General features: G+C 37.7%; 1 protein-coding gene and 1 long non-coding RNA gene across 2 annotated transcripts in view; both read right to left on the minus strand.

Moving 5' to 3' along the window:
• Nucleotides 1-1,175: 1,175 nt before the first annotated feature.
• Nucleotides 1,176-14,122, minus strand: part of LOC140933719 (uncharacterized) — a 24,648-nt gene continuing 11,701 nt past the window's right edge. Inside the window, exons 2-3 of the long non-coding RNA XR_012165079.1 lie at nt 4,791-4,976; nt 1,176-3,239 (exon numbers count right to left, since the gene is read on the minus strand). This is a non-coding gene — a long non-coding RNA (uncharacterized lncRNA). The remainder of the gene's footprint in view (nt 3,240-4,790; nt 4,977-14,122) is intronic.
• LOC140933710 (uncharacterized) lies at nt 7,274-9,249 on the minus strand. Its single transcript, XM_073383327.1, has 2 exons — nt 8,841-9,249; nt 7,274-8,378 (listed from the first exon to the last, which is right to left on the minus strand). Exons 1-2 carry the CDS (start codon nt 9,115-9,117, stop codon nt 7,879-7,881), a joined length of 777 nt encoding a protein of 258 aa, XP_073239428.1. The 5' UTR covers nt 9,118-9,249; the 3' UTR covers nt 7,274-7,878.

Raw genomic sequence — 14,122 nt, forward strand, 5'->3', positions numbered from 1 at the left:
ATTTAATTCTTAATTTTCAAAAGATTTCAATAGACGTTCTCCTTCTCGACATGCAACTCTCTTTTAGGTCTGCGGACAGTTGTCTTACCTGAATCCCTATCCATCGAACACCTCTGTGGCTTACCTTGGAACTTCTTTTCGGGGAACACCCTTGCAACTATGGCAAGTGTCTCCTGAATGGAACTTGGACTGGAGTTTGTTGAAAATAAACCAACAAATAAAATATTTTACTGTGTTTAATTTAAATTTTTCTCTGCTGACATCACTTGATACAGGGGTTAGGGTAGATTCCAATTCATTTGCCGCATTCGCGAAAAGCCGTTGTCACTCTCAGCTGAATCCACCGTACCTAAAAAGATGTCGACTGCTACATTTACCCACAGTTCTTAGCGCATGGAAACCATAAAATTGCTCTAAAAGGGACAAAAAAGTTTTATAAACTTCAAACCTAGGATAGGCAATCTTGCTATTACAGGAACAAATTTTGCTCCCCCCCCCCCCCCCCCCTCCGCCAATATGACTTTATGTGTAATTGGCCGTGTTAGGTTCGAAAGGTATTGTGGTAAAATGTACAGCCGCCATCTTTTCCGTACGGCAGATTAATGACGACATATACCTACACTACACAGAAAAGCCAGAAAGAAACTCAAATCAACAAGAGTAGATGCTGGGGCCTGTAGTTCAGCAAGGACTTCAAAGCCATGCAGTTTACTGCAAAACTACCGTAAGATAATAAGACCGCATTTAATTACAAAACCCACTATGACAAAAATAATAAACAAATAAACCTCGTGTAGAGCCTAGGTTAGTCACCCCCGGATGCAAAAACCCCAAACCACTTTGTGGAAAAAAGGGAGCGTATAACCCCGCCTACTGAAATCAGCTGCGGTGCCGATCGAAAACTCGGGAACAGGGGTACGCGGAAACTAACGACTGTAAAATACCTACAAACAAACATAACAGACTTAACAAGTAACTTGAAATAAAATTTAGGAGCTCGAATGAATGCTGATCTAGACTAATTCAGATTTGCAACAATCAACCATACATGCATATCTCAGAGAGCTACCCACACTGGCAATTCCTACTGGCCCAACCCAATCTTCTGGTCCCGTCGGCAAAATAGCTATTTCTGGCCTGGCTGTTCCAAGATACCACACAGTCGAAATGCTCTGTCATTTTGGATATTACTTTTATTTCCAACGGTGTATAGTTTTATAATAGTATAATAGAATCTTTTTTAAAAAGTTAAAATTGTTATACGTACATTGTAATCGGTACTGCCTGAGGAAAGGCTCAGCCATGAAACGCAGAATTCATGCAGTACCTGATAAAAGATGTTTACACTGCGGTCAGTTACATCCTATGTGCTGGCTATAGGAGACATCTTTTTGGATCATTCTTAAACATTTTTATTTCATAAATATTGTAACTTAACGGATTCTTTCGAATAGTTTTCCGCTGCAGTTTGGTTTTGCTTACTTTCTGACCTTTCTAGGACTTCTAGTACTAGCTCCGAGACAAACCAAAGCTAGACACTGGCTTTATCCTGTTAAAAAAATCTTTTTTGTGTACAGATACATCCAACGTGACAAAAAATAAGCTTCTGTATAGCTAATGTTACCAGCAGGGCCAAAAAGAAAACTACCTGAAAGCCACCTAACTCGATTCGCATTCTGAGAACCCGCGCTATTTGCACTGATAGCATATCACACTTACGCTTAACATCTGCCTGTACAGATTTTCGTGACATGTCACGCAGTCTGGGGTCAGTCAAAAACACTCTAATTTTCGAATATTTTCTTTTTTTGTGTGTGTATTAGATTTGAATCGCTGTCTTTCTTACCTTCAGTTTTTAAAACTAACATATTTAAGCTTTTTATACCACTGCATTTGAAGGCAATCATTAAAATATTTCGATCGGGATTTTTAGACTTTTGGTTAGTGATTCAGACATGTTGAAGAGACGTTCATGCCACATTCAAGCACTGGCCGTAGAGTCTGGGGCTAGAACTCCAAGGCGCATGCACAGAGGCGGCATTCAGTCACTGTTGGTGCTCGGGAGGGATGCCGAGGTGAAGTACTCGCTTGACATTAAAAAGAACACACCCTTTGTTTGAGTAATCACGCTTGCAAGAATTCGGGCTCGGTGTCGCAGTGCCCGAAAAAGTAATGTCCCAGCAACCTCGTCCCCAGGGCCTCTCCCATATTTTTAGGGAAAAGCCCTGGGAAAGAGGTTGAATGCCCGAGCATAAGATAGACATGTGCTCGCCGTGTGTGCGAACGTTTTATGATAATTCGATTGCGAAATATTAAGCATTGTTGCGTAATTCGGCCCAGGCTATTTTTCTCGCTTCCCCCCTTCGGAACTCCCAACTCCCGCTCCGTATTCTTCCGAGTTCCCAGCCCCTATCCTGCCCCGCCATATAGCTTCTTTGTTAAAGGGGGTTAAACCCTCTGAGGTCCAGGCGGAATTGTCATATCTTCGAAATGTCCATCGTTCCACACCTTTCAATTGCAGAATTGTTCCACTGATCCACCTTTGAAAATAATGATTCTGGCACTTTTTCCCAAGCGCCTGTCTTCCCAGAAAAGCAATCCTCACTATCGGACTTAGAGTCCTCGCTGACGCGTTCAATATTAACAATCATCTTGGGTCTGCGGCTCATTCTAACTTCCTCGATGTTTGGTGTAAGGCAGCCTTGGGGTACACTGTTTCTCTGTTGATAACCTACAAGCTGACACGGGTTGGAGTTAACTGCTGATTGGTGAACGTTTTGGGCAAGTGCTCTTATTGAGCTAAGTCTCCCCCTTTTTTCTATGGTCCTTTCGACGTCGAGTGCTTCAGTTCTCTTTGGGTTGCTGTTTTTATCTTTAGAGGTATCACTGGATTTTTGGCTACTACGTTTAGGTTTTGGGCTGAATGGGTGTGCTCTAAAATGTTCAATGTTTGGTGTGTAACCTGGTGATTCTAAAGTTTTTGCTTTGCCGCGTTCGGAATCTCCTTGGGGTCTCTCTTGCTTCCGATAAACCACTTGCGGCTCTAAGCTGTATTCAGATGATTTCCTCGGATTCACTAGGGGTTCTGTTGAGTTCATTCGTTCATCTTGAAGGAATTCACGTAAGCCTAGACGAATTTGCCTCACTACAACGCAGAGATATGACACCATAATGCATAAGAATACACAGCACAGGCACGTCATCCCCATGAGGCTATAAGTGATGACCATGTCAATGTCCTGTATGGAACAAAACAAAATCTTTCAATTAATTATATGATTTCCTCGTAGGGACCTAGGTACAAGCAGTGGCCCATATGGCCATGGTCTCGTGCCCAGAATGTGAAAAATGTAATCGTAAATTCTAGTCATTGCAAAATGCTACAAAATATGTTGACTATTCTTGAATTTAATAATGCTAAGAATCTAGAACGCGTCTTATAGTGCACGATTGTAGCCTTCAACTGTTTTAGAACGAGTATTATAGTTTTCCTAGTCACGTTTTTAGTATGTGGCTTTTTAGTCGGTTTTAGCTTTTGATATTTTATGTTTTTATTACCAAGTTTTTTATATGTATATATTTATTGAGTTGTTTTTAAAATTGAATAATATTATATAGCTGTAGTTATTATAGATTTTATTTATACACGTTCGTATTTTGAACGAGTTTTTTAGCTCTTTGACGCAACGTGTTAAAATAAATGATTGATTGATTGATTGATTGATAGAACCCTCTATGCTCTATTTTAAAAGTCCTTAATCTTTAATGACCAGGAAAACTGAAAAATAGTAAGCCAAAGCTAACCGCTCTTGCTTAATTTTCGGCGAGGATTGGACAGTTCTGAGACTTTTGTTGCTTAAAGTTGTAACTGGGGCACATTCTCCTCGCCAACAGGCTCAGTTAGTGAGTTTCCTTTGAGCTGACTAAACACTGTGAGTTAGAATAATTAAGAAGACACGTTTTGGCCATGGTCCTTGACAAGTTCAATTTTTTGTGTAGGCACAGAATAAAAAACTACCCTGGCCTTTACAAGAGCTACATGTTCATTATACGTTTTCTAGACATTTCTTTAAGTTGAAGTTCTTCAAATGTCCTTCAGGCCATGCAGCTCAGAGTCAGCGTACCCGACACGAGAAAACGAAGTGCTACAATCGAAGATTCTAGCCGTCAGTTCTTCTTGAAGATTCTTCTTAAAAATTTTCGTTCACGAATGATTATTGTCACAACTCTTTGGCCTTGAGAATTTCCTTGTGCAAATAGAACTGGGTACATTGATTATGCGAATGCTGAATTTAAAAAGTTCATCAAGACCTATCAAAAAATATTAATATGATGCTAACACACATTTGACAAGTACCTTTAACTTATTATACAAGCTTGCTTTTTACTGAACTAAAATCGAGGATACACCGCATAAAGATCATAAAGATCTCAGAATTTCATTTTTCATTTCATTTTTTTGTTTACTACACTTCTGAAAAGCTTACAGTAATCCCAGCGCATTAATTAAAAATAAAAATACAAAAATTTTAAAGGGACGCGGAAATACCACGTGCAGGAGTACATCTAAATTATGAATTACACTTAATCACGATAAAATTGGAAATATAAACTTCAACATGTGATCGAAATTGTTTCCGTTTATTTCAAAAGCTTTCTTCCACATTTTTTTGTCTCTGCTAAGTTTCTATGCTGGTCATAACCACTTTTAAACTTACGCTTATAGTTTACTAGGAAATCGCGTAAGGTGATAAGCGTAAGGAACGAAAAAAGGAAAGTACGCAACTCACCATGACTGAACCTTCTCGTTATTATACGGGAGAATGACCTCTTTAAAGCTCAGAATGATTTTTCCCGGTATAACCAGCCGATGTAAAGCCTTGATTTCCGCCGTTAAGAACTCAAATCCAATGAGTCAGATCTTGTCACTGATATGGTCAGCGGTTTTCATTACGGGCTCAGCTGTTTCCGCATGGCTGAAAAAATAAAAACTAGAACCACTACGTGGAACTTACCGGGGCGCAGTGGGACAGTGTATTGCATTAATATAGTTAACTTCTCGCACCCCTCCGCCCTCCTCTGTGGAGGCTAATACTTACTCGGAATTAACTTATGCAGAAGAAAAGCAACAAAATGGATGAGAAAGGAGGATGTTGTCCTAAGTTTGTTCAGTGTTATCACAGCTAACGGTGTGTTTTATAGTAGTGTGTTTACACTGTAATGTCAATTAGTGTGATCTGTATAAGGTTTTTTGTTTTTGTTTTTAAGTTTGATTGAATAAGCAAAAATTACTGACAGTTTTGGGTTGAATGGTAATGACAAAGTTTACAAAGAAGTTTGTTACAGGGTTATCACAATTTCACATTTTGTCAAGTACGTTATCGTCAGGTTTATAGTGGAGATTTATTAATCACGTTTGTCTATTGTTTTCGAAAACATTGTGAATTTGAAATGATAACAGACATAAGACATTGTTGAAATAGATCTTTGTGGTTATGGATTGTTGCCTTGCACTGTAAAAAATGTCATCCAGTGTTAGAGTGGTTTGCAGAAACCCTTCAAACAAAGTGTAATTGTGAAAGTGCAATAAATTATAATAGTCATGTATTTCTAATAGAATACAAAAGAGCTAATATGTAGTAAAGCATAATAAGGTAAAGCGTCTTTCAAGGGTTTTTGTAAAGCATGCTAACGTGACGCGAGAAAGATAGTGTTTGCTAGTGTTGTCACTTAATGTAACTTGACGTGACGTGTTTAAATTTATCAAGGAATAGTTAGCTGTTTTATCTTGGGAAAAGTGCTGCAGTCGAATGTGGCTTTTGTTTCCTGTGTCTTTGGACATCTTTTCTATTGCTGTTGAAAGCTAGACGATGATAAGTGCGGTATGGTCATATAACAACTTGTAAAGTTTTAAATCAACGGAAATAAAAAAGTGGCGTATCCCGGTCTAAATCTCGGTCCATTGAGGTGAACAAAAAATTTCCCGTCTGGGTGAGGGTTAGTATTTTGCTGATTATATCCGTGACACTTCTAAATGAAGCTTACATGAGTTAAAAACAACAGAACGGTCAAGGAGAACTGGAAACAAGTTTGAAAAACTAAAAGAGATGGCGGCCGAAGTAAGCGTTGACTGATAAACGTTTATCGTTGAATATCACTCAAACTATGAAATTTATGCTCTAAGTGCTTGCAAATACATTAAGCATTTATCTTGGGAAAAACATTTGTTCTAGCATTACTTTTTGTTTTGGAAGGGACAGATTTTTATCGTAAAAAATGTCGCATAGTTATATACTCGGAAAAAATTCAGACTTTTGAAGAGCTAACTTTAATGCCTTTCGCTATACCACTGCCTATATCAATATGAATGAAATGTGTCTTTTCGTCTGTTGAATAATGCCATGTTTTTCTAAGGTATTTCCTTATCAAGAACGTATTCTACGGAGCGTGAGAGAAACGAAAAACCATTGTCCTCAATAAAATTCCATACATGTATCTACATGCTTAGGTGACCTTTTTAGGGTAAAAATTCTTTAAAAATGGGCAATTATACCATTTTTTAGATGTTCAAAAATGTTAGAGGAGCAGGCAAGTAATAAATTTTACAGTAAATTTTCCGAAAATTCTAGATCTCAAATCGTTTTCCGGTCAGATATTTTCCGAAAATTGACGTTGGGTGCTCCTGTTAATAATGTGTTAGGTGATCTGACACATTCGTTATATATATAGTTTTGAGCTGAGATATCGAGAATGTGACTTTCAAACCAGACATATGAAGGAATATATGAAAATATTTAAACAAAATGAACATTGTGTGAATCCTTTTCTTGTTAGTTTAAACTGAGAGATATGTTTTTCGGTGTGTGTGTTCAAGTTTCAGTATTTCTCCCAAGAATAAATTTTTTATCCCTCTCCCTGCGAAAAACCTGGCGGGACTCTCTTTATGCCCTGCGCCTTCCCTTAAACAGGGTTTATACATCACAACTATTTTTTGTAAATATTTAAGTTAGAGTCTCTTCTTTTCGTTTAAGAAGTCCAACTTTGGATTTAATGAGACTTACGATTTCGTATACTACTTTAAAAACAATTATTATAAAAATACTGTGTAAAACATATGGAACGGTAACTGAAATTACAAATAGTAATTGATCGCTAATACTGTTTTGATTTATTACCTCCTGTAGCAATATTTTTACACCTGCATTGTCCTCTAGTATTCGCAGAATGATCTTTTTTGTTCTAGGTTAGAATATCAACAGTGAACCTGTAATGAAGAATCCACCTTAATTCTTGTTACTATACTACTACTATTAATAATAATTCAACATTTAACAAAACTTTGAAAAAAAACATAGATAACTGTAATGGCCGAAACAAAGTTACCACAAGTTCACTGGCAATATCATTTTGATTCGTTTGATTATGTCGTAAATTTGTCATCGAAAACATGCAAAACAATGGCTGGCGTTACTGGACCTGATGAAAACATTGTTGATTTCTGAGTAGTCAACAGTGAAAACAACATTTGTAAGCTATTCTAGCTTTGATAGTATTTCTTGGAATGGATTCATAGCTTATCACTCGTATGCAGACCTTTAAGGCATAAAACGAGTTAAGCTCATTATTTGAACGACTATCTTCGTTAGCTTTCGAGTCAAACGCGTCGTATTAATTCACCCTAGCGGAAGAACAGAAAATACGCCGAATAAAATAACGTTTGTTAAAAAGTCCCTACTGCTTTCAATCTACTATTGAAGCAAAGAACTCTTGCATTGTGATATTGGCATTGTTTCTAAAAAAAGAGATATAACCCTCACACAATTGTTTTCTTTGATAGATGTTACATCTCCAAAAATCTAATGCGTAAATACAACGTATTTATATGTTAATATCTGAAACAAGTAAAGTGTCAGTGTTATATGTGACAGCAAAGTTCTCAAGAAAGAGTAATTTCTCTGCCAAGGTGTTGTCATCAATAGATATTACATCTCCAAATATCTTCGTTAGTACAACGTCATCTATCTTCAAAGACAGCTGTTGGTCATTACGAAGTACAACAACTTTTGCAGTGACACTCTTCTCACATGTGGTCGTTCTCATAATGAAGCTGCAACGTTCACATTGGATAACATCTGTACAAGTGCCTTGGAGGATTTTCTTGTTGCAGTGTTTACACTTAAAATGCTTCTCAATCTTCTGCACTGAATGTAAATCACCGACCTGCAACGTTTCTTCTGTTTCTGTATCTGTGCTGTTAATGGGAATTTGGCACAATACAGGGTCATCAAATGGTTGAACAACTGTACGTGTCGTCGTCGATAGCTTCTTTTTTCCTGACCAAACTCTAACTTGTAAATTGGTAAGTGTATACACCAAACCTGCAAAAAGAAGAAAAACTTGTTGAAAAGGCGTTGATGCAGATGCAGTCAAGGAATCTTACTTAAAATTACCTTTGATTCATATACAGTCGCTCAAGAAAGTTTCGTCTTGGTACTACAGTTGTTCGGAAAAAGAAGAACTGGATAATACAAGTAACAAAATTCAAATTACAAAAATGAGGGAAACAGTCACAGGTCAGTCCATGTTGTGCGCTCTCTACGATAATAATTTTACATAAAGGGGGCAGGTGTGAGTTTTTTAAAGGGCCAGTCACTCAAACGAGAATCGGGGTAAAAGTATTATTCCTCAAATATCGACGGCATACGTTCTTTACACCTAATATTTATTTGAGCGGCGAACTTAAACATTGTGCGTACAAAAAATTATTTGAATTAAGAAAAACACATAACGGAAACTACGTTTGGAAACTGGTTATTAAATATAAACTTTTATCAACTTACCTTGTTGTACTTTGTCAATTTGCGATTCCCAAAGATCTAGAGGAATTGTAGCACTGACGTCGCCAAGTACTGCCTCCATCAATTTAAGTCGCTTGCGAGGACTTCCCACTTGACGTTGATCCTTCACATTCAATATCTTTCCACGTACAGTAACAACATCCCATTCTCTGCGTGTGTTTAGGATGTCTAAGATGGTGATCAGTTCACTCTGGAGTAGAGTGGACTCGTCGTACTGAAATGAGTACTCGCACTGTTGAGGGATTGCAATGTTTGTCATATCGTTGACGATGATTTTGTCCCTGTCTTCAGTGTAGGTGAAGTGCTTCAGTTTCACAGGGGTATGATTATTCTGACTCTCTAGTAATAGTGGTCTCTTGTGCGTTGAATAGAGTAGCGCTTCTTGTGTCTCTTGGGCTGAAGTCTGCAGAACAAAGGTGCAGTAATTCATAGTGTTCCCTCTATTGCGTCTTGGGTGTGATAGGTTGTGGACGTACCCTATCAGTGTTTCTTCCAAGATTAAAACTTTAGCGTTGAAGCCATCATTTGAAGAATCGCTTTTCCTTTTGAAAAGAAGCGTTTTCGAAGTGGTTTGAGATTGCAACGGCGTTGGAGGAGACTCTGTCGTTTCTGGAATAGGACTTGGCGGTGCCGGTGGAGTAGCCTTTGCCGAAGCATTAGGTCCAGCAGCTGGCTCTGTTGTCGTAGATTTTAGCGATGTAGGAGTAGATGGCGGAGTAGATTTTGGCGATGGTAAAGTAGGCTTCAGTTTCGAAGTATTAGGTCCAGCAGCTTGCTCTGTTGGCGTAGATTTTGAGGATTTAGGAGTGGATTTTTGCGCTGTACGAGGAGTAGATGTCGACGTTGTAGGATTCTTAGTAGAGTTTGGCAATGTAGGGGTCGACATCTTACTATGTAAATCTGCAAGACTCGACTGCCAAGAATTTGTACTGTAATCTGCATATGTTTTATTTTTGCGTACCTCCCAGAAAATAGGCACGTGCTTTGTAAAATTTCTGATTGGTCTATGATTTTACAAGGTAGATTACAATAGATTAAATGCAACATTTTTTACGATAGGAATCTCGTCCCTTTTAAGTAAATGCAAGGTTAAAAGAGTAATGCTAGAAGATATATTTTTCAAAGATAAGTGAAACGTTTTGTTAAGCAGGTATACAATTTAATCGGGTAGAATGGTTTCTTGTTTCTCCTACGTAGAAGATTACTTTGTTAATAAAAATGGCCTTGGAAAAACATGGACGGATTACTGCGTTGTTCACCCCCCATTCATGTAGTTGTATAGACAATGGCATTGGAAATGCATTAGAGTTCACTTTTTAGAAGGCTGAAGTTTTCGCGGGTTTATAACAAAACAGGCAAACGTCACATTTTCCACTTAACAATTAACTAGTGTTGTTGAACGGTTTTATTTGTAGGGCGACAGTTGGTAGGATAAGAATCTGTCCCCTTTCACAGTGAATTTACAGTGTTTAGATATATTTTTCAAAGATAAGTGAAACGTTTTGTTAAGCAGGTATACAATTTAATCGGGTAGAATGGTTTCTTGTTTCTCCTACGTAGAAGATTACTTTGTTAATAAAAATGGCCTTGGAAAAACATGGACGGATTACTGCGTTGTTCACCCCCCATCCATGTAGTTGTATAGACAATGGCATTGGAAATGCATTAGAGTTCACTTTTTAGAAGGCTGAAGTTTTCGCGGGTTTATAACAAAACAGGCAAACGTCACATGTTACACTTAACCCTAGTGTTGTTCAACGGTTTTATTTGTAAGGCGACAGTTGGTAGGATAAGAATCTGTCCCCTATCACAGTGACTTTACAGTATTTAGATATATTTTTCAAAGATAAGTGAAACGTTTTGTTAAGCAGGTATACAATTTAATCGGGTAGAATGGTTTCTTGTTTCTCCTACGTAGAAGATGACTTTGTTAATAAAAATGGCCTTGGAAAAACATGGACGGATTACTGCGTTGTTCACTCCCCATTCATGTAGTTGTATAGACAATGGCATTGGAAATGCATTAGAGTTCACTTTTTAGAAGGCTGAAGTTTTCGCGGGTTTATAACAAAACAGGCAAACGTCACATGTTACATTTAACAATAAACTAGTGTTGTTGAACGGTTTTAATTGTAAGGCGACAGTTAGTAGGATAAGAATCTGTCCCCTTTCACAGTGAATTTAGAGTAATGGTAGCAGGAATATCAGTATCTTTGAAAGATATGTTCTTATATTTACAAGCATTTTGGTCGTAAATTATAAACCGGTCATTTATTTAGTGATACTGGTTCACATCACATTACATTATGGAGAAAGTTAACTAAGTGGCAAGTTTACCACAGTAAACCGTATGGTAAGTGTGACTGGCATTTTTTTAGTTTGCCACTATAATCGCAACTCTGGTTACTTGCCATGACTACGGCGAAAAGCGTAAACATAACCTGTCACATACCATGACACTACGAAACATGTAATAAAAAATGGGTTTATCTCTCTTGTTGTAAATTTTGATTGGTTTGTTGACACTTTTTCGCGTTTTTTTTGGTAGAATGCAACATTCCTTAAAGTTTCAGTTCACTCGTGTACAGTGTTATTAAGCTTTATTTTTCTTAATGCGGTTGTGAACAGAGGCAAACGATTTTCTCAATACATTGCCGACTAACCAGATCAAAATAGACTTAATCTATGTATCAATAAGAATCTCAGAAAATAACTTGCATATTTCCCCTGTAGAGTATTAGCTATAGAAAAGAAGCGTGAAAAATTATCTTAAGTCTTCATACTAAAGTAAAAATGAGAAGCGACAGTCAGTAGAACAATTTCCTTGTTTAAGATTTAGCGCTTTCACTTGCTGTGATTACGTAAGTTTTGCAGTGACGAATAAAATTTTATTAGTTATCTACCCAATCTGTTGAATTGATAAACGGCTTTGAGCACTTACGGCACCAAAAAGTACTACTCATATGAAATCGTTTTCTGTATTTTGCAAATACATATATGCAGGAAAAAAGAAGTGGGATTGTGCTGTTTTTTTTTTTTATCAGCATTGTCTTAATAATGTATGATGTTTTTTCGCTAGTAAATAATAATGAAAACGAAATGTTACTGATGTACCTTTAGATCTGAAGTCTTCTGGTTATTAAGTCTTTTGGTCTTACATGTGACGGGAGGTTTTTCCACTTTCGAACGATCTGAACACCGAACGGGAACTTCGCGCTTTAACTGTCAATTAGCTAGGGAAAACTAGACTCAATTGCAACTCGCTTGCGGGAAAGAGACGTCAGCTCTCTTGAGGTCCGGGATCAAACCACTATAACTGGTATAGCAAAGGCAAACTGAACTTTGGTTCCAACAGATTTATTCTTGTAGACGTAGCGTAACTTAGCTTACAAATGTAATCGGCTATGTAATCGAAAAATCAGTTCAAGCAACTTACTTGTATATGATTTGATGAATAACCATTTAAAACAAAAGAGTACAATAGATGTGTAAACAGAAATCATTTACAAGTAAATGAAAATGAAATAAAAGAGGTAGTTATAGCTTGTTTGCGTTGCTATTTTTAAAAAGTAAAAGTAAAAGTACTGGAACAAAAGTTAGCTAAGTTTGCTAGGTCAGCGAAACAGCATTTATGTACAATATTTTACAATATGAATGAAATTGCAAGGCCAGCTAGCGTGTGTTCAAACAAGAAGAAACGCCGACTACTTACTGCTGTAAACACTGTTTGCTTTTTCTAGAATTATTGCGTTAACGAACACTAAGTAATCAAACGTACAATAAAATGACACGAGCCGTCGAAATGTAAATCAATAAAGTGTTCTTGTACAAAATATTATTGCTAAAGCGATTCGTAAAACAAAGCGAAAAGCAGCAAAGCTATATCAAGCGAAAACTTTGAAAGCTAAAACTTTAAAAATCATTAACTTCAAACGCCACTATAGTAAAACCCTATTGAAATCAAAGATTACTTATTACTTGAATTTACTTCCTAACATTCCTCCGACCTTAAGTTTGAGCCGTCCTCGGCGAAGTGAAAATGAAACACGTAAAAGTTCTGAAAACCAATGTCTATTCGAGGTTTTGTTCGGACATCCAGTCGAGATATGCTTGGATTTTGTCTCTGGTGGTTGCCTTATTGTCATGGAGTTGAAGTAACTGTTTTGCCGGTGGGCAGGAAATGTTCTCTAAGTCCCGGACAAGAAGGGCTATACCGAGACAAGGCAAAGACTCCACTAGTCGACCGAATAGGGCCATTTGGTGTCTTCCCTTCACCCAAATGGTGATTGTCTCGGGAACAGGCTGGTTGCCCTCAAAAACGTCCAAGATGAACTCCTGGAGGAAGGAAAGGAGGCAGGTTTCCACTGCACACTGAGGCAGACCGGTGGAGTGGAGGTCCCAACCATGGAGATGTGACTGGTATCTATAAGTTTGGATAGCAGTGGCGGAGCTGGTTAGTAGTGGAGTCGAATCGAACTGGCGGATGCGATAGGTTTTGGTGGCCACGTCACCCAAGGCGAGGGCCTTGAAAAAGAACGGCTCGTCAGCATGCTGAAATCCGTCGGCCAAGGCGATGACAGAGAGATAGGCCATGATGCTATTGTGAGTCTGTGAAACTGGGTTAAACCTTGCTTAACGTGAGCTCAATTCGAGATTTGTAAGTGAATGATCGGCAAACCCGTTAACTACGTTTATTATACGTTACATCAGTATGACAGAACTTTTAAAAGGTCCTTACAAATGTCCTGCTTCTTAAACAAAAGGTAAATGATGCAATATAAACAATACTGAAGTATCTATAAAATGATCGGTATAACAAGTGTCATTGATTCCGTATCCAGTGAACATAATATCAAACACACAAGGAAATCAATACCTTTGAAGTCAACACGATGGCAAATGAGTTTTGATTTGTTCTTTTTGTAAGCTTGATTCTTACGATTAAAGATTTAGCATTATATGTAACTTCTATAAACAGCAGTTTCTCTCCAATAGCGTTGTTCTCTAAAGGCATTTTCATTATCCATTTCTTGGCAATTTTACTGGTAACTTTCGGTGCAAGTCATTTTCCTTATCGTCAATGATTTCAATTAATATGAACTGACAAAGCAGCTCTGCACATTCATTAGCTTCGATCATAGCACCTTTTGTACGACGTGCGACTCTAGATGTTCTTGAGTGCTTGACTTACTTTTTTAATACAGATACTTGATTGGTCATTTCGTTAATTACAGCCGTAAAGTAAAGTTGGGGCATCTTTTGCT

Source organism: Porites lutea, chromosome 1 (genome assembly GCF_958299795.1).
Source record: "Porites lutea chromosome 1, jaPorLute2.1, whole genome shotgun sequence".
Classification (NCBI taxonomy): domain Eukaryota; kingdom Metazoa; phylum Cnidaria; class Anthozoa; order Scleractinia; family Poritidae; genus Porites; species Porites lutea.

Bases quoted from the DNA above. Each gene is read 5' to 3' on its own strand.
- LOC140933710 (XM_073383327.1), bottom strand. From the start codon at position 9,117: ATGACAAACATTGCAATCCCTCAACAGTGCGAGTACTCATTTCAGTAC. The intron at 8,379-8,840 runs GTAAGTTGATAA...TTCTTTTTGCAG, and splicing joins AATTGACAAAGTACAACAAG to GTTTGGTGTATACACTTACC.